General features: G+C 39.1%; 1 protein-coding gene across 2 annotated transcripts; it reads left to right on the top strand.

Moving 5' to 3' along the window:
* Positions 1 to 1,620: 1,620 nt before the first annotated feature.
* septin15 (septin 15) lies at positions 1,621 to 24,793 on the top strand. 2 transcript variants are annotated; one of them, XM_072436010.1, is made up of 13 exons: positions 1,621 to 1,751; positions 6,693 to 6,792; positions 14,959 to 15,065; positions 18,387 to 18,487; positions 18,559 to 18,693; positions 20,071 to 20,188; positions 20,264 to 20,356; positions 20,491 to 20,587; positions 23,085 to 23,136; positions 23,204 to 23,329; positions 23,408 to 23,543; positions 23,618 to 23,763; positions 23,886 to 24,793. In XM_072436010.1, the coding sequence occupies exons 1-13, from the start codon at positions 1,713 to 1,715 to the stop codon at positions 23,923 to 23,925; spliced, it is 1,290 nt and encodes a 429-aa protein (XP_072292111.1). In that variant the 5' UTR covers positions 1,621 to 1,712; the 3' UTR covers positions 23,926 to 24,793. The 2 variants fall into 2 exon arrangements, with proteins under 2 accessions (XP_072292111.1, XP_072292109.1); XM_072436008.1 differs by having other exon boundaries at positions 23,204 to 23,543.
* The last annotated feature ends 405 nt before the right edge of the window (positions 24,794 to 25,198 follow it).

Below are 25,198 nucleotides of genomic sequence, written 5' to 3'. Positions count from 1 at the left end.
TTTAATACAACCGGCATGTTTTCAAATGGCTTAAAAAATCACTAATGTGCCTATTTAGTCTTTTAAAGACTTCTTTAACCAAAGCCTAATTTCATGTCATGTGGCCATTGCATCAGGCCAAACCTTAAATTTTTGTGATTATTTTACGCGCCAAAATTGCGAGGTCCGATTTGACCATGTGTTCAGCCACTCTTTGATTTTTCCTTATATATGTTGACTGTTAAAATCATAGTCTTTGTCTCTAGCAATATTATTTCACTGCTGTCTCTGACAGGATACCAGTAGGTGGCAGTCGTGTGGTGCCTAAAGGAGACATGTTTTTGGTGCCACTGTATATATTTCACTATAACATACTAAGTAGATCATACTTTTATACTAAAAGAGCATCATAATAGAAACAGGTCCACTTACTTTATAGTTAAAACTGCTGAACCTGTAATTTGACCATCACTAGCAGTGGATGCTTTTACTTTGTGGCTACGTGACATTATAACTTGGAGTACGTGTGGGAGGGGATAGGGGGTAGGTGAAAACAGACATTTTCTGAGCACTTGAGCTTCATTTGCAGGACAACTGGATAACTCAATCAAAATACAGTTAATTTGGTTTGCAGCGAGAAAAGTTTCTCCGGTTGCACTCAGAAATAGGATTGCTCTAATCAGAGTGTCTTCTTGCCTTTGATTGTGTGATTTGTATTTTTACTGAAGGAGACAGAAAGCTGCATTATGTTTATTTGAGAAATTGAAATCCTACTTTGCTATGGCATTAACCAAGTTCTCATCTTCTTTCATAATCTTGTCATCAAATTTTTGTGAATCGAACCTAAATATTAGGTCTGTATAACATCACATGTGTTGTAATTTTCACATTTCGCCCCCTGGCCATATTTGGGACACCCCTGCTCGAAGTCACTTTCAGTGTGTAACAATAACAATATAACAAAGGCTATCTCTCTATGAATCCCCGGGACTATTTATCTCCTTTGGGAAATGAGGCCTCACGCGTTCATGGGCCAGATCTGACCAATGAGGAGGCAGGGACCAGAGAGCGGCGTAAATGTAAACATCATGTATGTGACATTTCCGGTGCATCTTGCAAAATAAAATGCACCAGAAATGTCACATACATGATCATTAAAAATGAATATTAGATGTCATGACACAGGCTAGAGATAACAATATTTATTCCCCATGATTATATTTTTTTGTAGTAATAATAATAGTAACAAGTAATTTTTCAGAGGTAGATAACTTCTCACGCACGCACACCAAGGCTGCTAAGTATAACATTGCACACACATTTCTACATACGCATGTGCCTTTAACATGATAAATATATTTACATACACGCACACCAGTTTGGTAACGACGCACACATTAGGGCGAGGCCACTAGTTTGAGCCTCTTACAATATATTATTGTGAAAGTTCGTCACCGGATGTCACACTCTCTCATTTCTTCTGCCTTTGATGCTGAAATCGTCGAAGTCCTTTTCTCCTCCTGCGCTACATCTGGTAGAAGAATCAGCCCATATGTAACCTAAGCCCATTCATTCTGCCCTGGACTCACTCTGCCTCGCGTTGTCCTGTAGGAGTAAAGGTTTAAGGTTTAAGGTTTAAGGTTTGGGGCCACAGAGGAGACGTGTCCCGCTGCGGTGGTCGTGTTTGGGCCGTGTGTGTGTCGGTGTATGATCTGATCTAGGTGGGCAACGAAATGATCGAACGACCAGAGACAGCGGTTCCGAGCATCGCTGTAAGTCAATTATTTTTACTAAACGTATGACATGTTTTTGTTGTTTTTTATACCACTTGTAAAACGCCCTGAAATGTCCCAGATTCTTTACGTACGTGCGTCCTGCGTGCGTTACTCTTATGTCAGTTGCTCGACGTAGGAGCTGATGTTCTGATGTATTCTTTACTTTACAGCGCTGTCTGCCATTAGAGCCTTTTATATAGAGATGTCAAAGAAATGAATCCGAGTGATGATGATGATGATGATGATGAAGCTGTTGTATTACAGCAGCGTCAAAACAAATAGCGTACGTACAGAGGCGTCAGAAGGAATGATCGTGAACGATCAGTGATACTGACAATGTAGGAAAATGGTGCACAGTATATTCGTAAAGTTTTACATTTCATCTTGTTTTTACTTTTGCTGATTTTGCCATCCTCCCAGTCTGAGCTGTTTAACTGTGCACTGCAGTCCACACAATGTTAGCAATGTTGACGTTTTAATGACACGTTCCATTGTTAGTTATTGGTACTTATCTGCGGTATAAATGTTGGTGTTTCCAATATTTCCAACAAAACTTCACATAGCACTTTGTCCCAGACACGGCAGTGTGCTTTGCTGGTTGTTTCATCATGACACTTGCATAGCTCACCTTGAGTTACAACCTGACTGTAGTAGAGTGTAACATCTGTATCACACGGAGGCTGAGGCCTCAGGAATGTCTTTACTTGGTGCCAAATTCCATTTAAAATAATGTGCACTTTCTAGACTAACTTTTCTTCTGGTCAAATGTATGGCAAATGGTTGGAGTTAACTTCTGAATACAAAGGTATTCTGTGCAGCCTTAAAGGCCTTTCATAGTTGATTCATCTTAAATGCAGTAAATCACATGTTTATACTTGGCAATAATGCATCAGGCTCAAATTATATTTCTTCTACTACACATAAAAGTCCAATTATCGCTGCAATGCATAACAAACCAGGATCTCAGAGACCTTTTAACATGTCTGACATTTTTGGAAGTTACAACCTCAATTAAATTCTCAGCATCCATACTGATCTACATGTTTTTAGTCATAAACATCTAATAATAGTTATCTTGTCTCTGGAAAGTCCCAGGGCAGAAACTGGAGCCAGATTGGTTCCATCAGCAGAACAATGCTGTTTGCTCCAGGCAGACAATCTTGTGTTCGGTGTTGGACTCACACTAAACATAAATGTAGTGAGTGATGCCACCTCATATAGTCCCTGCTTGTTTTCAGAACAGCAGACCGCTCTGCTTTATTGTTAGGTTGTTTACGTTGTCAGAGTTATTTAATGGAATGTAAAGATCAATATCTGATGTGAGCAATCTCAAGCTACATTATCATACATAAAAAAGTATTATTTAATTTCTAATGTAGATATTAACACAGTTATCAGATTGACTGGATATGTGAATGTAGCCAATGTTATAAATGGAACAAATACACATTGATGACAGTATTTCTTGTGAAACCACTTCATCTACATTCCGTATTTGAAAATACATTAAAGCCAATAATCAGAACTGTGAATAAGCCACCAGCAATACATACATATATTTAATTTCTCTAAAAAAGCAGCAGTACTGCAGTGCTGTCACAATTTCGTTTTGTGAAATGCACCCAAAGATGCTCATTGCAATATAATAATTGAGCTGCCTGTGATGTCGATACTGCATCAACAAAGTATCATGAATACATTGACATTTTGGCACACCTCTAGTATTTATTATCCAGCGGCCGCATGCAATGCTTAATAGCAACAACCAGCCATTCCATACAAAACACTGCATCCATTGTCATGTAGTGCAATGATGTGGGCAGAAGCTCTCGTAGGCATCGCACCAAGTGGGCCTTACACACAAGCAAGAGGTGCAGTGGGAGTAAAACACACAGCAATGGCACAGAAAAAAACTGAACATTCACTCAATAAATGGTCAGATATTCAAGGGATGTAGTAATAATCATGTGTTAAATCTGGAACTCAAAAAGCTCTTTATTTGTGATGGGGACAGTGTCAAAGTGCTCATTTCCATCTAATATTAGACAGGTAACAGAACACACAAGTCATTACAAAATGCAACAACTTAATACAAGTCATAATTATCATGGAGTTTTACTATAGTATATCAAACTGTAAGACTTACACCCAAAATAAAGATAATGTTTTGTTGCTGCATCATGCTGGAAAACTAAGAAGGACCTAAGCTCATCTCTGTTTCATTGTATCCATGAAGAATTAAGAATAAGTTATCAAATTGAAATATTATTTATCGTTTGAGAAATGATTGCACAAAAGTCTCTATCTAAGTTCTATTGAGAGAAATAGACTTCTGAGTATTCACTATTACTACAGTATGGGTAGCTTTCTCATTCTATGACTATATAACGTACTGTGAGATACAGATATTGCAACATCCTCATTAAAAGTGAGTAACGCAGAGTTTGGAGGCCTCTGGATCAGCTGCTGAATACACACGAGGGGTGGACTTAATAAGGATGATGTCAGCGAAGCAGGCATCCACTGTCTCCTCTGTGCGGGTGGGGGAGGGTCACATGACTGCTGTGGCGTGAGTCCTCATCCCCCAACCGATACAATGGCAGCATATTACATTTAAGCCAATATGCACTCGGTCATTTGTGTATAATTTGCTGTTCAATCCTGTATTTTCTTTCTTTTAAATGTGTGAAATGACCAACACAGTTCTTGCGTTTTAAGATATCAACCAACATTGCTCAATACAAACCCAGCTTTGGCAGTTTATCATAACCTGCACATTGTCCATTTCCCCTCAGCTGTCAGACTTCATAACAAACACTGTTAGTCCTGAACACTCGCAATACTGACCTAACCATGTGCAATTCCGTCATATGTGCAATTACTGTCGTGATTCATGTGCAATTACTGTGAAATTCATCTGCAATCTATGTGCCGTCGTGAAACATATTCATGTGCAATTACTGTCGTGATCACATGCAATGGTATTTATGTATTTATGTATTTTTATCTTTATTATTTTTCCCCTTCATCCCTTGTTGGGTTTTGTCTATGGGAGTTTTTGTTTATAGGAGATCTTCTACTGAGAGTGTTTTTCAGACTTCCTATAAGTGATCTGTTCTTTTCTTCTGTATCTACCTCTGTATCTACCTGCGTTGCACCAATGAAATTTCCCCATGTGGGACAATAAAGGAATATCTTATCTTATCTTTTAGTAGTGTGTACATGCACTGCACTATTCAATTTACCGTAGAGTAAGAGGTAAAAGTTTGCACAATTATCTGTTTGAGTTGTCTTCCATGTTTTTTGATGGCCTGTGCTTGTCTGTGTGGACCATACTTCCTGTGTGGGAGAGCCTGTTATTTCTGCCTTTGTCACCTCCTTAAAACGGACTCTTTCCCTCTTCTTTCAACTGCACTTCACTTCAAAGTCTTTGTTGCTGCACCACACAAAAATGCAAATTGCTGGTTTAAAAAAGGCAAACATAAAACAGTAGTGCTTTTTGTTGCCTAATGCCTCATACGTTTATTACTGCTGTATAAATCTGGAAAAAAAGGAATATATATTGTATTGATCTAGTGCTTAATCTGTTGCTCCGATCTTTTTGAATGTGGAAGGTAAAGGTGTAACTTTTCTGCTGAGGGTCTTCTCCGGTGCTTGACTCCATGGAGATTTTATTTTGTATAGTTTTTATTGCCGAAATACACCTTACATGGCCCAGTTGTTTCATCTGCCTGGAGTTTGATTAGATTAATGCCATATTGTGCACCTTTTAATCCTTGTTTTCTGCTCATCTGTGACCCCTTATGCTTAGGACGTCTCACGTGTTTTACTATATTTATTCCGTTTTGTCCACATCTGATAAAAGGGAGCTCTCAAGGCTCTTGGTATGTTGTTACTTCAAAATAAAGCTGTAACCCACTTATTTCCAGGCAAATCAATCATCATCTGGGTCAGTGTGCGCGCCAAACCCACAATTACAAATTGCCCTAAAATAATCTTCAAAATTAAACTTTTATATGGATTCTGCCTGGAAAGTTTTGCTTTATTTTAAGTCCCTAAAACTTTAGTGAATTTACTTTCAGTTTTTAAAAGAGAATTGTTAAAACCCAACAAATGCTCAATCTAGTGTCAATCAGCCGATCCCTCCAGAAAACAGCTTTACACATACAACAAAGAAAATCTAGGTGGGATTAAAAATCTGTTTTCCTCTGTGCAGAGCATGTTTCTAATTAAAATTAGAGACAGACACCAATGTCCAAAACTACAGAGTCAGCTTCACAAAGCCAATTGTTTGTTCTCCAAAGGGTTCAGGAACAGCTTCAGTTTGATATGGGGGTCATTTTTTCAGGCATTTTATGAAAACATTCCCCTAAGTGCAAGGGGTTAAAGTGCTCATGTTTTTCTGATTATGACTTGGTTTGGTGGGATAGTCCATATGGTAAAGGTAAAGTTTGTGAAGAGAAAATAAAATTAGAAAATGACAGGAAGTACTGCTTAGGTCTAAAACTGAATTACTCTGTCTTTGTCATAAATAAGCAACATTCCATTGAAAATGTAGGGATAATTTACATGCAACAGACAGTCTAAACGATCAACAAAAAAAAAGGCAACTATTGTTTAATTTATTTGGATTTTGGCCCTTGTTTACAGTATAGTTGCTAGATAGCAGTTGTGGAATTACCACTGCATATGTCACATCTGTTGCTCATGTCCAACCAGGAAGTACAATTATAAACATCACCAAAATGGTAAAACTGGGGGAAATGGGCACAAAAAAAATTAAATCTTAGATATAATCATGTTCACAATGTTTTTGTGAAAAGTTTAATCCAACCTATATCATATGCACTTTGAGCAGTTAAAATAAAGCAGGATTTATTGAAGCTAAATAAAGGAAATCGTTTTCCACATCGCTAACTGCCATGTGTTTTCCCCCAGCAACGGAACCTGGAGGGCTACGTGGGCTTCGCTAACCTCCCCAACCAGGTGTACCGGAAGTCCGTCAAGAGGGGGTTCGAGTTCACACTAATGGTTGTAGGTGAGTGTCCAAACACGAGGATCTGCTCTGACGGTGTCTTGTTGTGGTTTTAAAGGCACACCTGTCGCTACATCCGCGCCCCACACACTGTTTGTGAGCCGCCAAAGCAGGTTTGAAGCATGTGAGGCATCCAGCACACGCACGCTCATAGTGACGCGCTGACATGTTAAACAGCACCTGTGTGGAACATCTGTAGTGCAAGGACCACAGGGTATGGGCAGCTACTTCAGGCAGGCCCGTATTTTACAATCCAAGCTACTTTAAGATGTTGAAATTTCGTTTTTTGTTTCTGCATTTGACGCACCGTTCAATAACTTGAGTAGTGGATTACTAATAAGCTACACTCTTTAGTCAGGAGCTTTGGATTTGCTAGTTTTAGATCGATTAGTATTGCCACTAGATACTAATTTGAACAATTATCAAAAATGAAAAAACTAAACATGAGTAGGACAAATCTAGCCCTATCATAGTAGTTAGAAATATCTGAGAAAGATGGGTAAAGAAACAAATTAGTTGTGTATTTTCTTTCTCAACTTTCTTCTAGTTTTGATTTACATTGTTTCTTTTATTTTTTATGATAGTTATTTTATTTAGCTCTCGAGATTTGATCAACAGGCTTTGTAACTATATCAACATTCACAACATCTAGGCATATTTTAAATACTCATTCTTTTTCTTTTCTTTTCCAAAAAACATTCAAATTCTTGGTTATAAAATGGTGTACAAAAATGTGCTGACATGACATCTTTGAAGGGTGTAAGTTTTGTGACTGAATGTTTCCTGCAGATGTTCAGAATCATAACCATATATGGGTTGATTTACCGCACAATGTCCATTTGTCAGTGTGAATGAGGTGAAAAGGGAAGTGCACTGAGCAGAGCAGGAAGGACGGTTTTGGCCGTGTCACTTTGAAACATGTGAGCTACATTGATGTTCTGACGTGACAGTGAATGAGCTGTTATATAATGGACTACAGATCCACACGGCACTGCATAGTGATTTAGCTGCCCAAGTGTTGTTGTTTTTTCCATTTGCCATTGTTTTATACACTAATGTCCATCATGTCTGTTTAAATGCACTGTAGACTTTGATATGGCATATTATTTGTGTTGGAAGCTTTTTATGAGTTTGAATTTAAACGGCCAGTGAACATTTTGAAGAAAAGCAGAATGGTTCAAAACGTCCTCAGTCAGGCTTTCTCACATTTGGGGCCCACTGTGTCGTTTCCTGGTTTTCTTGGCTGCTGTTCCTGCATAGTCCAGCTGAAATTAACTTCAGATGAGAGGACCGCAGAATTGATCAAAATCATCTGCGGAAAATTACACGATATTCAGCAATTTTCAGAACTTGACAGGTATTCGTTTTCTTCAAGTCTTCTTTTATTGTTTTAATATAATACTAACAAAGACAAACTTGACAAGGTACATAGAGTGAAAAGATGATTATATATCCATGTCAGATTTGTCCCAATGTCTGGAAAATGTCCGATGTTATTTTGTCCCTGTCATCGATTTCCCTGTTATTGCTTTTCTGCTGCTGCCATAAGTCCACTCCACAAGTATCCATCTATCATTGGCATTGTTGGAGTTTTACCTCTGAGATTCAACTGTTTTGTGGTGAAATGGAATGCCATATCGGTGTTGAAGACATTTCGTAGTCCATCATTAATTTCAACCCAGTATTTATGAATATGAATATGATGAGCCACTTGGCAGCCACATTATTTTCTCCAAAAACTAGTCTTTCCCTGTGAATAATGTGCTGAATTCTTCAAGTAACATGGCTCTTGTTTGAATGTTGGAAATAACATCGCCGTGTTCTGTCCTCCTCGGTGCTATACTTGGCTCCGAGTCGGGTGAAAGCTCAGCAGCAGTGAGGCCCAAATCTGTTGACGTGCAGTTTTTAAACAGACAGATGGTGGAACATGAGACGCCTGCAGCAGGTAACCCAATCAAATTCCAGCAGTGTAAAAAAGAGAGGAAGTCCTGTTTGGAAGTTGAGGCTGTCGCTGAGAGAGAAGTAGCCTTATCACGCCTTTTTGCTTTCGACTATGCTACCGTAGTTTGTGTGCAGGGTTGTGTGGTATTTTCTCCAGACAAGGATATGAGGCAAACTTGAAGCCAGTGAGATAAGAAAGAATGAATGATGAGCTCTCATTTTCTGGGCCAGACATTCGTGATTAGCACTTTCTAATGGCATCCAGCTGCATTTTCCTGCAACTCACTCTGTCTTCATAAAACTGTTCTGGGGGAGAAGACGAAGCGCTGATGGTGCACAAAATAGCGTGTTTTCCCACACAGATAACTCCAGAATATAAACCAATGAGTAATGAAAAGTTTTAGAATTTAGAAATGTTTTTTTATGCTTTTCACACCACACATTTTTATTATATTGCGTGTGCACTTATTATTCCAGCATGGCCGCCCACATGCCACTTTCTCAGTTTTATCAAGCTTGAAGTTGGTAAGAATCTACCAGGCTATGCTGATATTACTTTGATAGACTTGAACTTTTCTAAATGCTTCATTATTAGTGTATGTGTAGGTTCTTTTCACTTGGCTCTTCCCATCCTGCCCTCTCAAAAGGGAAAAGGGCTTTTCCGGCTCTCTTTGTCCAGCTGGCAGAGAGAATCCGAGTTCCTGGAAATAGCAGGTCTACACAGCTTCAGAGTGAAGATCCCAGGGTTTAAAATCAGATAAAGAAGAAGTGAGGTAGTTAGTCCTCAATCAAAGAATTTAATCAATCTTGTTCGATGCTATATTAATATTTACTCTTTCTTAAAGCTGCAATCTGGACTCAGCAGTTGTCACTTTCCTCCGCATTTGCGATCAATGAATGACTTAATAACTAAATGCAGACAGAAAGCTGCAGTTTGATTTTGTTCTGCTTTTACAATTTACTCTATGGGGATACAAATACAATGCTCAGTCTGTATTTGCAAGAATAACGTCTATATTTGTTAAACCACAAACTCCTCATATCTCCAAGTCGATCTATGGGCAAAGGCAGATTGCTTAGTGTCTATTTCTAAGTCCCTCTGACAGGCTTAAGACCCACCACACATTACACACTGACCTCACAGAAGGAGAAGGATCTTAGAGGTTTAAGTAAATGCAGGTAAATACACGTTGTTGTTGTTGTTGTTGTTGTTGTTGTTGTTGTTGGCCTAAACAGAAAATTAGTCAATGAATGGTGACAGTTATATCCCAAGTACGTATCGACTTTGCAGCTAAAATGGTGTGATTAAGGCAATAGTTTGCCATAAAATGTCCGTTCGGCGCCTGTTGTAGTCAATACTAAGGATATCATAAATCAAGTTTTCAGACTAGTCACTGCATCTCCACTTTGCTTGTATATGAACACATATACACTGTAGTCTTTCTCTAATTGGTTTACTCTGTGCTTAGTCCTGATTCATATGCCTATCATCCAAGTAACCATGGAGAAACCTAAAGAATCCAAGCAATCCACTCAGAATCAATGAACCCATCCTCCTCGTGAGCTTCTTAATATTTTCTCCCATCTCTGTTTCTGTTTTACTGCTTGTTGTTGCTGCTGCAATATTAGGTGTGTCATAACATGGGCGAGTGTGTCCATGTCCTTTTTAGACTGAACCTGTGTCTGTGTTTTGGACTGTAAATGCGAAACAGGATGGAATTATAGTTTTTCAGTCAGAAATGACCTAATTTGACTATAACGCTGACTTGGCACTTGTTCTTGTGATGTCAAGATTAGATTGTTGTTATTCAGGTTATAATATAATCTTAAGAACTAGGGGTGGATGATATATTCTATGAAGAATAAAATCAGACAATATTATGTTATGGACATGCCTGTGAATGTCTTGGTTGAGGTTCAAGTCTATCAAGTCTTTATCTCCCACCTCTTGTAAGACACAATTTCAGCTCCATCTATTGTCCTACAAAAAACCTAGTTGTAAATATTGTTTTTAATCTAGCCATTTATGTCGTATTTATATGACTTGGATTTCATGAAGCTGACCTCTGACATCCCTAGCCCTGGCTAAGCTTATCTCTGAGTGGGCAGTGTAGTGGACTGTCTTCCCTCCCACAGACCGCACTCAGCAGGACAGGCCTGTGTGGAGGGGGTGGTCCATGAGCATGTTGGTGCACGCTGAATCACACCGCCGCAGGCCTCTATCCTCTACTCCAGCCCTCTCTTTTTCTCCTCACTCTATTTTGAGACCCACATGAAGACTCTGACCCGGCACGTGCTGATTTTGTCAGATTTAGGCCTCACCCCAACACAGTCTTTAATTTTCAAACCAAGCCGAATTAGGTTGTGTCCCTTTGAGGCTCCATTAAGGTGTCTATGAGGACACACAAGAAAGTGATGTTTAATGTGATGATAGTATAGCCTTGATTCCAGTGGCCAGACCATTGACCATAGAGTCTCTGGTCCAGACTCGTGATGTAACCTTTAGTATTATAATTCAAGAGCAGAAAGTTCAGTGTTTTGCCCTAATTTACAATGATATGAAGATTATTGCCTTGCACAAGACTCAAAGCTGTTGCTAAAAAAAAAAAAAAAAACTGTATCAATGGCTGATTTAAAATAACAATAAAACAGGGGTATAACATGATATTTCTGCACTTTGTGTGGTTAATTTGAATAGAATAGAATAACTTTATTGTCTGTCATACACAACAATGGCAGAACTCAAAAACTCGAAACATTTTCTACCATTAAGCATGCTTGTAGCGTTTTGGAGCTGACCGTCATGCCCAGTTTGACCACACATGGCCGACCAGGTTTGCCGTCTGTGCAGATCTTTATCTTGCCTAAAACAATGACACATGACCCCTGGCCCAAGTCTGGCCTAACAATAGCCCAACCCTTCACAAACACTGCTTCTCTCACAACGCCACATCATTTGTCTGTCTGCTCTCCGGCGCTGTGGTTGCCCAGATGTTTCACTTCACAGGTTGTGGTGTAGCTGTCGCTGGGCCGTGGAGTGTGTGGGTGTGTGTTGGGATAGTGGTCGCCCCGTCAGGAGGATGTGAGAGGGCAGCTGCAGCCTCGGGGCAGGACAAACCATAGGGGTGAGGAATGTCAGAAATCTCATGGGAAACCCTCTGTGTCCACTTGTAAGTCCATCAGAGTGCAGTGCAATCTAAAGCAGCTCTGTAAACATACACATTTAATCTTTTTTTTTTTTTTCCCTCGTTCAAATGCTTTTCAAAACAAATAAATTCCATAAAAGCTTGCTCCAGATGTTCTGATCTTGATCCAAAGTACTCTCTCAAGGTCCGCATTTTTAGCCTGGCTTTTGGCTAATTATTTAATGTCTTATTTGTTTATTTTATTTATTTAAGGCTTGCTATTTTCTAAACCTATTTTTCAGTTTTGATCTACCCACATTTTTTGATGCTGTCTTCTACGACGAATGAGTTAGTTTTAGCTCATTCGTCTTCACGTCATCTTCCACCACTTCCACCTGTTAGAAGTCGCACAATAGTCAACTCTACCATAAATTTGACTCATGACCAATCTGAGCTCGAGATCTGGAGATGGGTTTCTGAGCACTGTACTTCTTCTGTAGTACTATATTCAAAGTACAGTAAGACATGTAAATATGTGCTCAGTTTTATCTCGTAATGTTTGCTTCTGTTAAAGCTGGGGTACCCGACTTATGTTTGTCACGGAGTACATTTTGTGTTTTCCCCCCAGAGAGTATACTCGGCATCAGCAATGCTTTTAGAGGCCGCTACATTCTGTCTGCATCTAATAATAAAGTATTTCAATTCTCATCAACCCGGAAAAATAAGCAGCGCTATGATTGGCAGTTGATATTAACAATGTGCAAAGGGTTTTTGAGAGCTCAATGAGTTCAGTTTAAATACCCACTTCCTCCTTGTGTGGTGTGCTTTAAGGACCCTTTATACATAGGTTTTTAGGCCTTCTTTTTATTAGTATAATGGTTAGAATAAGATAAAATGAATAGCACCGATTGCTTCAACAGCTTGTTTGAAGGCTTGATTATCTGTTGGGACCCATCTAATTTTATACATAATTTGGGTTGCATAAATGGCTTGTGAATTTTTTGGCTGGATTGAAATTAACTGGTGAAAACTAAACAAAAATGTAGGGAGGTCATAGAGATTCTTATTTGCAACAGCTATGTGCTAGTGTACAGTGTGGAGAATGAGCTGGCATCAGAGCTGAAGGGTCATCCATCCATCTCAGGACTTTATATATTTAGAACTGGCACTGAGCTTGCACTTGACATATCGAGTCAATATTTAATTAAAACTCAACCATGGGGGCTTATTGGGATGGACCCACCTCCCTTAGGCTGTTCAGACTGCTGCAATAACTGGCTGAACAGCAATCACACTGCGCGACTCTTAATTTTTGCCTGAAATTCAATGTCACCACCACACTATCACTTACTGAAATGGTCATACCATTGATGAATCATGTTTACATTGACATTTCCAGCCAACAGTGGCCACGTGGATGGGGAGAGGTTGAGGAGTCAATGGCCTTATTTGTTGCTCACATAACACTGTTGGTTCGACTGAAGTGACATGTTTGGTCAGCAGTGTGTTTCAGTTAACAGTTAAGTTGTCTCGCGTCTCCTAGTTGAAGAATTGCTCTTAAGTTCAAAGTATCTCGGCCCTATCTGTGATCTTTTGGAAGTGACACACTGCCCTCCAGCTCTGGAGAGAAGCTTGAAGTACAGTATGTCAATGTCTAAGATGGGTTGTTTTGGACGTCCATTGTCCCAAACAGGTGTGGCTCAAACAGGTCTTTGAACATTGAAGTTTGCATACTGCGCTTTGGTAAATTGGGTCTAAGACCCATGCTGGATTACGTACCCTCATTGTAATTGATTGGATATGTGCTCCATATCAAGAATGCTTTTCTGTTGGTTTGTATAGCGAACGTTCAACAACCTATTTCACTGGCATTGACCATTGAACTGGTCATGATACTGTAACATGCACATGGGGTTAAAACACTGACCAAATGTATTGAACCAACGCTAATGGATCTAGTTCCAACTGGGCCACTTCCGGTGAGCGTTAGCATCAATAGCAACACTTTACTGCCAACTACATCTGTTTAAACTGACTACGGCTAATACCATCTCTTTACCCTAAGAAAAGTCCATCAGACCAGTGGGCAGGGGCTCAGCAGGCTGGGGGCCATATGTCACTCCCGCTTCCTCTCCATAAACACACATAGGGGGTCCGGGAGGGGGAAGGTCTGGATGGGCATCACCCAAAGGTTAACGGGGACTAATGCTCCACATATGGGCTTCAGAACAAGTACCATTTACTATTTGTGTAGATAAATAAGCTAAGTCTATCTAATTTTTTATCAAACATATTGAGAATCTTGCCACCCAAAGCTTTACTTTGATTTTATCAGAATCAAAACCAAAAAATGTGAATGAATCATAATTGTAATAATCTGTATTTGTTTTTAACATGTTAACTTCATACATGGGACACAAATGCCTAATGTTTATACAATAATTTTCCATGTACTCTAAATAAACTACCACCATGAATATTTTGATCTCATTTACTACATATCATACACAATGCCTTTTCATGTTACTAGGTCTGTCACTATCATTACTAGCTCAGCTTATTGTTCAATAATAGCTGGAAAAATATATTTTAGGGGTCAATATTTATCTTTTTTTGTAATATGAATTTGGTTAATCCTGCTATTGGATGCAGCACATGTAATGTAATATATCTGTATTTAAAAAAGTTTAATGGGAATAATCTGCTTACATTAACTCTGTGTATTTGTCTGCACCAAACAGCAGCAGGAGAAGAAGAGAATGGAAAGTTGGCTCGGCGAATAAAGAATCTGGGAGATTTATAAGTGCAGCGCATGAGGGGTAGAGGGGCGAGCTCATGAAAAAGGAACAGTGGGGCTCAGCGGACATGTTTTATATTCTAACCAAATGAAAGCCAGTGACCTCTTAACTCACTCACAATGAATGCAGTTTGTCTTGTGTGCTCGGGGCTGTGTGTACAACTGCACAGTGGAGTCTTTGTGTGCACGTGAATGTAAGTGTGCCAGCTGTAGAGGATGGGCCCAGCGTGGCATGTGGTCAGCTGTTTGTGTGACTGCTCCAAAGTAAACATGATGTAATGGGTTCCTGTGCGTCTTTGTCTTCAGGTGAGTCTGGTTTGGGGAAGTCCACGCTCATAAACTCCTTGTTCCTCACTGATCTCTACTCCAAAGACTACCCCGGACCATCACAGCGCATCAAGAAGACTGTGCAGGTGGGTTACTCTGTCTTCTCTCTTTCAATTGTTGTCTTGGCTAATTATCCACCTTCATACTATTCAGCTTTGTCCATCTTTTTATCACACAGACGCTTCATCCTGTTAATACAGCCATCCCTCTTGGCTTTTTGCCTTGTAAAATATACTGTATTATGTGGTCTTCTACCAAATAGTATTCCCTGTTACCTCCACACATATCACCTCAATCTGGAAAATATTATGTTAACCTTTTTATATTTTTAACGTCAGATGTCCCTCAAGATTTCAGAATTTCCAAGAATCCTTCCGGATATTTTCTGTTATGATATGATCACATTTCTCTCTTTTACGTATTAGATCAGAAAATCAGAACTATTTATTAACATTGTCAGTGAGCTTAGATTCACAAACTAGGAGTGTTCTGTAATGGCTGTAAACATATATAATAATAATAAGAATAATAATAATAATAATAATAATAATAATAATAATAATAATAATAATAATAATAATAATACTAGTTTTGACTAAACTTGACCAAAATATGATGTATAATAGATGTAATATATATAATATATATATATATTATACATCTATATATAATACATATAGATATATAGTAGAAAAAGCTTCAGTTGTAGTCATCTGGACTTAGTTAGAAAAAATAGACGTTTCGACTCTCATCCAAGAGTCATTGTCAATAAAAGAAAGAAAAGAAAGACAATGACTTTCTTTTCTTTCTTATTGACAATGACTCTTGGATGAGAGTCGAAACGTCTATTTTTTCTAACTGAGTCCAGATGACTACAACTGAAGCTTTTTCTACTATGGAACACGCCTGGACGAATGAGGGATTACACCGACATAGATATATAATGTAAGTTCAGCTGCATTAATGTTGTATTCCTGAGTTCCAAGCTACGTATGGCAACGGTCCTCCCTGGCCATATAAAGTAAGCGTTTCAAATCAAAATATATGATTTTGAAAACAAAACTTCCTCACTAACTATTTCAAACAGCTGTTTCTAACTGACAGTTGATCTCCACTCTTAATGTCACATGTTGCTTCTCGAGTGTGTCCAAAACGGGAACAATCAAAGACTCTTCAAAGGCCCTCTTCTTTTGAACGTTGGCCTTTACACCCCTCTGCACTGACGCGTGACCTTTTGTAATATAGATGGACTAAAAACACTCCATATCCACTCTTTGGCTTTGTAACCCAAATTTATTTGAGATTTTTCAAGTAGTAGTTTCATCCAGGATGTTTCACGTGATTTTGTGATGTTTTCGTTCAGAAGCTACAATTATGTTCATACACTGAACTTGACCTGTCAAAATTTACATTTACATAAGAAAAATAAATAAATACAAACATTTGATTTGATTTTTTAATACCGTTGAGAACTTTTATTGAAGAACTGTTCCGATCAATAGATTGGACAATTATTAATTATTATCGCTAGATAATGGGATTTAAGTAACCAACATTGTATCAATTAGGCCTTTATGAGTCAATTACATATGTTTTTTTACACATTATTTCAGCTAATGAGAGTTTTACAAATCTATATGCTGTAAAAATGTTTTATTTTGATTGTCAAAAATTATATTATTGAAAGTTTCATAGTCAGATCACTGATGTATAAAGGTAAATATGTCACATTCTGCCACTGAGGATTGTGGTGCTGGAGAGTGGGATGAAGCGGCAGAGCAAGGGAGGTTTTGTCCTTTTATGGTCATGATGATGATCAGCTGTGGAGCACAGAGAGATATTTAGAGAAGAGCTGGAGTAAAAGATGATGGAGAGTGTGAAGGAGAGGAGGAGGAGGAGGAGGAGGAAGAGGAGGAGAAGGCACAGACTGGGCATGTGCAGACAGACAGAGACTTGGATCTGAGGGAACATGTAATGTGTGTTGGGCCGTTGGGTCAGTAGGAGGGCAAGAATGTTCCCACGAAACCCAACACCACCCAAACTCATTTATTAACTGCACTGTATCATACATGTGCAACGGGCGTCATGCTTATTTCACATCCCAGAGAGAGACTTTTATAGACGTTTCTGATCCAAGTTGGCGATTATTTAAATGGTTATGATGGGGCGGCAGTAGATTATGAATGTGTTAAGAATTAGGAAAAATGCATTTTTGATTTTAAAACGATCTTCAAAATCTAAACATGAACAGCCTGATGTGAATAACACAGATAATGCATTATCCGTGTTGGATGACAACAATAACAACATGACTATTTCCTGGGAACTATTCATATTGAACCCTGCTCTCCACATTTCCCTTGGCGCCGTGGCTAACATTGCGCCTCACGTGTGTCTGCTATGGGACCTGTGGTCTGAGCTCTAGTATTTATACTCCAGAACAATCTAGTGTGTTGTGCTCTGACAGTCCCCGGATCTGATTTCTTTTAAATGATGGTGTTGAGCCTTTTGACATTTTTGAGGTTTTCTCCCAGTTGTATTTTATTCAGTGAAATAGCTCGTAATGGAACATTTGGTTTAGAGATGATAGACGTGTCACGCTCAAGCACTTACAACAATAACAGTCAGTCTAGGGGCAAAGTTAATCTGGAATTCTCTGGACCCCATGCAGTATGTGATAGATGGGTACATAATGGCTGAAGGGTGTTTGTGTAAGAGAACTGCTGTTTGAGTTAAAGGGGACTCCTAAAATAACTTCTGGACCTTGTGAAAGTATGCAGTGGAGCGAGAGAACGTCGAGAAAGCTGCAGGGAATCATGAGCGGAAAGAGATAGGCTTATATGGGTCATCGTTATTTAGCTACTTGTGCAAAACGAGACAAATGATTGCCATATTTTCAGTTTATTTTTTACCAGAAAAGCGCTCACCAAATCTGACATGATAATTTAAGTACTCACTGTATCTGCCTAAACAGATAAGAGGGAGTATTCTTGATTTACCATGAGGAGAAATTCTCCTTCTGCATTTGACCATCCATTAATGCTGAATTTACGGAGAAATGTTGTTCTTCAAGTTATATCCATTAACCATAATATTTATCTTCTTATATGTACGACACACATTGTAAATCATTTCAGTCCACTCACATGGAGCAGACTCCCTGACAGTTTGTGTGTAGGAGTACAGCATAATATGACACATCATTCAAAATGGAGTCTAGAATGTGTGGGCACATTTCTAATAATTGTAATTGTTAATGTATTGTTAAAGTAAAAAACACTGACATTCACTTTCAAAAAAGGAAATGTTAGGAGAGACTTTTCCTACAATGGGCATAAAAAAACACATACAATTTAGTTTCTTATTGTGATTCTATTTTTCATTGTGTGTTTTGTCTTTGTTTCCAGGTGGAGCAGTCCAAAGTGCTGATCAAAGAAGGCGGTGTGCAGCTCACCCTGACCATAGTGGACACTCCAGGTTTTGGAGATGCAGTGGACAACAGTAACTGGTGAGGGCTTCAGTGGAATGTGTAATTTCCTCCTTTTGACTCTGCCTAAACTCACTATCGCTGCTCCACAGCTGGCAACCAGTCATAAACTACATTGACAGTAAGTGTGAGGACTTCCTCAATGCAGAATCCAGGGTCAACCGCAGGTCAATGCCCGATAACAGAGTCCACTGTTGCCTATACTTCATCGCACCTTCTGGACACGGGTACGTCTGCAAAAGAAATTACATCATTTTTGTTGTGTTACAATTATGTGACAATATTGTAGGTGGCACTCCAAACGTGGAACAAAGTTGCACAAAATAAATGTATACATATTCACCTTTACATCAAATATGTGTTATTTTATGGTTTGACTTAGAACATTTTGAATAATGTTATATGCTCAGAATCTTAGCTTTTGATTAAGTAATCTGATTACCGTAACACAAACAAGGCAGATCATAATCTCCTGTCCAGTATTTTGAAGATGTTCTATATTTAGCTTTGAATAGTCCCGCATGGTTCAAAGCTGGGACTCTGTTCTCGTTAACTGGCAGAGGCTAAATCTAATTTTATTTTCCCATCTGCACTTGTCTGAGGCAGAGATGCGGAAGCCAGATTCTTTTTTGGTGACCCACAAAATTATATAAACCGTTTTGCTCATGCTCTGTGGGTTCCGGATCTCCATCACTGAGCCAGCCAATCAAAGCAGAGAGTAAGCCCGGCCTCTTGTCCAGCCATTGTTTGTCTATTTAAACGGCACCAGCAACAGATGAAAAGCAAATTTGCCCATTCTGTATGAACATTTAAATGTAATTCAACTTAAATACAGATTTCTTAAACATATTCTGCTATTTGTCAATGCTTTGACTCCTACATTGTAGTTTGTTATAACCTAATTTGACCACATGCTTCATAAATCCAGTCTTTGTGTGAATGACTGAACTACTCACCTCCTGGTCTCTTGTTGATATGTGCATTTCAGAGACTGCCGGGGGTTGCCAGATTTTAAGAGAGCAACAAGCGTTCAAGCCTTTGAAAAAAACTCCAAAACAAACAACCTGAGCCCCACAAAAATAAGGAAATAAAATGGGCAACTAGTAAAATGTGATGTACAGATTTTTAATACAACATTATGAAAATAAATACCATTAATAACACCGTTTAACTGTTAACAGTCTGTATTTCAACTGTATGTTCAACTGGCAATTATAATTGGGTCTATTAACATGAAACAGACCTGGAAAACAAAGCTAATAATTACCGCTTTTATGATTGGAAAGTACCACTCAGTAGCAAGCCTAAAAGACGCAACCCGTGACTTTCCAAAAGTACAAAGTGACTACAAAGAAGCGGACTTGGCTGCTCTGAGCCTGTCCTCTTTGGGCCTGATACTGTAATGAAATTAACTCTCAACTGGTCCCAAGTTTTTTTTGTTTAAACGCACCGGCCTAACCATTATGAGACAGTTTTACATTGCCCTCTGCTGTTGAGTTACGGAACTGATTTTTTAAATGTAGGCCACAGTAACTCAAAAAACACATTATGATGGAATATTATTTATGTGCTCTAAATGTTTTTATATGTTTTTTGCTCATTAGGCTGAAGCCACTGGACATTGAATTCATGAAGAGGCTTCACGACAAAGTCAACGTAATCCCACTCATCGCTAAAGCTGACACCTTGACCCCCGAAGAGTGCCAACTGTTCAAAAAGCAGGTGGGCTGCAGAAGTTTCAAGAGTCTTTGTGTATTATTGAAACTTTTTAACTAAATATTTATCATCTATCTACAGATAATGAAAGAGATACAAGAACACAAGATCAAGATTTATGAATTTCCGGACACAGAAGATGATGAGGACAACAAGCTCATCCGTAAAATCAAGGTAATGGACAAAGACTGAACTGGAACATTTCATGACCATAACAAAATAAGTTGTGTTAGTGTACGATTACACTTTAGCCAAGTCCTATACGTTTGGCTGAAATATGTTATCGACTTTTACATGTTTTATTGCAGGAGAAGATGCCGTTAGCAGTGGTCGGCAGTAATGTGGTGATTGAAGTGAATGGGAAGAAGGTCAGAGGTCGCCAGTATCCGTGGGGCGTGGCTGAAGGTATGTTCTGCCAGCTCCACTGTGAAGAGCAGAAAAGATACTTTAATTTACAACCTTCACAGGAAATAATAAATAATATTATGATTCATGACATGAGATGTTTCAACCAAACAGTGTGAGCAGACATGTCAGTGACAGCTGCATGTTTGGGCCGAGCGTGTTCTTTATGGGACACGCTTAAATGTGGAAGTATAAAGTAGGTAATAACTACAGACTGATGTATGTTGTGGAGATTTCTCATTTAATATATATAGTAATAATTGGGTAATATCTGTTAACTGCCAGATAAATATCAGTGTTAATTGGATAATAATGATGCTACACAAAACAAAATACATTTCTAAGTTGTTTTTAAATTAGAGTTGGTAAAGATTGTGTTCGTTTGTTAGGACCATGCAACTGGAGTTTGAACTTTCTCTATACCCACACTCACAAATGCGCATGAACCTCTGTTTTTATGTAGTAGGGATTCTGGAAAAGAAGGATTAGTCTATTTGTGATGTATTGAAGTAGTGTTTTGGAGATGCCTGTGCTGAAAATACACAGACAAAACAAAAGTCCAAAGTGTCAAAGTTGGTTGTGTTGTGTTTGTCTATAATAAGAGGCTCATGTTGGTCTTGGTCAATTCAAATGATTCAAGTTGTTCTTTCTCATTTTACTAATACATAGTTTATCTACAGTAAATATATTCCATATGATATATTGCATTGTCAGTTACATGTTGTTCTCTGTTTGACCAGTGATCAGTCTGTCAACTTTTTATTATTTTTTTCTCTCTCTCTTTTCCTTTTTTTATCTTTGTCTGTTCCTCTTCATGTCTGACAGAGGGAGTTTTTGGTAAACGCAACAATCTTGATTTGACCCTCACCCTTCCCCGGTATTCTCCTCGCTGTCCTCCCCCTCCCTGATCACTCCCACCTTTCTCTTTTGCTGTGCTGTCTCATAATTAAGCTGAAGGTCAAACCAACATACATCAGACTTGGGGAAGACATGATCTACATTTGGGCAAAAGAGTTGTAAACAGTCCAAATGGGTCACTTTTGAACATTGAAATTAATAATTGTTCTGGTTCTTGTTGTTATAACAGTGATTTTGGGTCTGGTTTGTTGAAATCTGGGTATTGTATAAATGCTCTGATGTCAACAAACCTCAATTTAGTGCAACATTTATGAAGTTGTGTGTGCTGCAATTAAGATGGATGCCAAAGTGTCATTACCTGTAGACCTGGAGTTAATAACAGGATCCAGGTTTTAACAGGCACAGCTTGTACTTAAAGTCTCTTCCAGTGGTTTGTCCCAGGTCTGATGCTGAACTAGTCCTGGACTAAAGTAGAGGCTGTTGCTCCGGCTGCTTCGGACCCTCCTCTCTAATGCTGGGGTCCCATCTTTGCTCCTCTGGTGTGACCCCTGCTGCATCTCAAGACCAAAGTTGTGGTGTGGCTTGAGTCATGTTGTTGGGAGTATTTGACCTGGGTATCAAAGACTGGGATCCACTCCCTAACGCACTGCTTCTAGCTTCATCAGGCAATAGTTTTCAGAAGGGCATGTACATCCTTGTGTACATCATTAAACTAGCTTTAACCATATGATTTACTGATAATTTGATGCAGGATTCAGCACATGTTCCATGCTCATGCATGTGCTCTCTGCTCATAAAAACCTGATGGGCGGTGGCATGCTGCGCTCATGGATCGATACAAACACAATTGCAACAGGTTTTTTTTGGAGAAAGATTAAAGATTTGTTAAGTTCCACTTCTTTTTCCATTCAACTTGACCACTGAGCTCCTCAGCTTGTCCCTTAGACCTTTGCCTGGTGGTTATTGATAGATTTTCTAATAACACTCCCTTAGTTGTGCCGGTTATAATGGGCCAAATCTGGGCTGAATAGGGGTTCAAATTGAAACCCAGCTGCTCCAGGCCCAGATTTTGCCCCCTTGTGGGTGCAGACAGTAACTGAAACCCCATACCCCTCCCCTCCGTCAGAGCTCCCTCCTCTAGAAGCGACAGGAGGTCAGTGGCTGGCCTGGCAGCCCCATGGGCGGGACCGCTTAAGTTTCATCAATGGTAAGGTACTGATGAGAGTGCAGGCAGCCAATGACGAGTCGTCTGGAGACGACTGGAGAACCACATACACATCCTCAACCTTAATCAACTGTTCTTAATTTACTGTCCTTTTCCAGAATCCCTTCTGACCCTCTAAAGGTCTCCTTCTGACACTAACCACCGACCTAAACGAGAGTTTAGACAACTAAATATTATGTTAACTACCCAGTATCCACATACTGTATGACAAAACATTTTCCAACCCCACAAGTAATTTGTCTCTTAAACCTCTAACAATAACAAGAATAATGTAAAATAAGATTATTATTTAAAACTATATGCACCTTCTTCAAGATATGCTACAAACTTGCCATTATGGAATATTGTTTGTGGAATGTCAAGTTGTTTTTTGTGCACTTCCCTCCTCTTATATGTATACTTTATGTGTTTCAGTGGAGAATGGGGAGCACTGTGACTTCACTGTGCTGCGCAACATGTTGATCAGGTGAGACCACAATTGCCTTTGTTTGTATCCAGATGGTGGATTAACACATTTTCTCTTGTCACTACAGAACCCACATGCAAAATTTGAAAGACGTCACCAACAATGTCCACTATGAGAACTACCGCAGTAAGAAGCTGGCTGCAGTTACCTGTAATGGAGTGGATAACAGCAAGGCCAAGGGACAACTAACCAAGTGTGTTTACAAAAAGTGTACTGCAGTGACCTTGTGCTCTTGTATTATCCCACTGACCACCTCGCCTTGTTATTCCAGAAGTCCTCTGGCCCAGATGGAGGAGGAGCGCAGGGAGCATGTGATGAAGATGAAGAAGATGGAGGCTGAGATGGAGCAGGTCTTTGAGATGAAGGTCAAGGAGAAGAAGCAGAAACTGAAGGACTCGGAGGCTGAGGTAATAACTGGAGCTTTCTCAGCTAAAAACATTAGGTCAAAGTATTATACTTAAAATATGTCTCTGGGTCAAAGCTGGAACGGCGCCATGAGCAGATGAAGAGGAACCTGGAGGCGCAGTACAAAGAGCTGGAGGAAAAGAGACGAGTGTTCGGGGAGGAGAAGGTCAACTGGGAGGCACAGCAGAAGATCCTGGAGCAGCAGAAACTAGACGCCTCCAAGTCAGTCCCACAGAGACCACTACTTCTGCTCCATATTTTTTATACCCAATATCCAGAGGAAAATAATAATAAAGATTTGTAAGCTATTGTAACAATTAACCACTATCTGTTCTCTTCAACAGGACAATGGAAAAGAACAAGAAGAAGGGCAAAATCTTCTAATTCCTGTTCTATTTATTTTCAACAAACTCATTTTGTTCTCGACCTCCTCGAAGTTCACCTCTTCTGTGGCCATCTGAAAACGATGACACTGGCACTTGTCATAACATTCCTCCTGTCTTATACTGGACGCGATACTCTGTCTGTTACTGTGAGACTTTGCTTGGGGAATACATGAGTTTATGAAAAACATTTTCATATGTTTTATGACTGAGAGGATACAGCCTCTGACCTACATTTGGGCACACACGGCAGTGACTGTCTGAAGCTATGTCTCATGTACAATATATTAATAATACAGCTGATGCTATCCTCATTTTCTTTTATTGGCCTCATCTTTAACAAGCCCTGAGAATGACGACGTGTGTAGGTAAAGTAGGTCTGGATGCGGACGTTGTGAAAGGATCAATGAGTGAAGACCAATTTTGAATTTGATTACATTGTCAACTGCAGGTTAACAAAGAAACATACAATCCTCTTAAATGAAGAAAATGTTTGAATTTTTAAATCAAAACACTACATTGTCTGGAGAAGCGTGCGGTTGTTTAATGAGGTGTTAGTCAGAAAAGGGGCTGAGATTACACTCAGGAAAATGCTACAACAGACAGTCATTGCCGTGTGTGTTTACTCTGACTAGATGCTATTATGCAAAGCAGTGTGTTCAGAACAGGGTTCAGTAACAGTGTTAATATTGTGATGGAAGTCATGGGTGTTGTCCTAGCCAGTACCTAAACCACTCCTCGAGTTTCCCTCTCATTTGGAGTCTTTTATGCTCTATTTTAATTCCCAATTTAAACTCCTTTATACTGTATTTGTTGTAATGTTTTCTACCAATAACCTTGCAATCTATTTTATGTCACAAGAAACTGAACTGAAAAAAGGAGATTGACTAAAACCACAATGGGGACATATTGTGGCTTTTAAAGTGGAACCTATAAGCACGTCAGAATCAGAAAAGGTTTTATTGCCGTTGTCAGTTGACGTGGGCCAAGCTGTTATGTTACACACTACAGTTATATTTTACAATTTCTTATGCTAGACCTTGATACGACCAAAAGGGGATTCCAGATTAGTAAATCAAGACGGCGGTAATAAAAGATGCTTTTGTGTGCGAACAAAACATGGTCTGTTCAGAAAGCGGCACATCTACATACATTTTAATATAGCTTATGCCATATGTTTTATTTTCATATATAATCATAATAATATTCAAAATTATGATGATATAGGCTCCAGTATATATTTGGTTCCCTTGAAGTTTTCTAAAAAGGACCTT

This window comes from Eucyclogobius newberryi, unplaced genomic scaffold (genome assembly GCF_026437365.1).
Source record: "Eucyclogobius newberryi isolate DKJ021-1_F unplaced genomic scaffold, fEucNew1.0.hap1 SCAF_7, whole genome shotgun sequence".
In the NCBI taxonomy this organism is placed as follows: Eukaryota; Metazoa; Chordata; class Actinopteri; order Gobiiformes; family Gobiidae; genus Eucyclogobius; species Eucyclogobius newberryi.
This window is presented reverse-complemented; position numbering and strand designations above follow the sequence as displayed.

What these genes read in the sequence shown, in the direction of transcription:
- septin15 (XM_072436008.1), top strand. Translation starts at nt 1,713, where the DNA reads ATGATCGAACGACCAGAGACAGCGGTTCCGAGCATCGCT. An exon ending in AGCTCATCCGTAAAATCAAG is followed by an intron (nt 20,357 to 20,490) that starts GTAATGGACAAA and finishes GTTTTATTGCAG; the next exon opens with GAGAAGATGCCGTTAGCAGT. An exon ending in TCCGTGGGGCGTGGCTGAAG is followed by an intron (nt 20,588 to 23,084) that starts GTATGTTCTGCC and finishes TATGTGTTTCAG; the next exon opens with TGGAGAATGGGGAGCACTGT.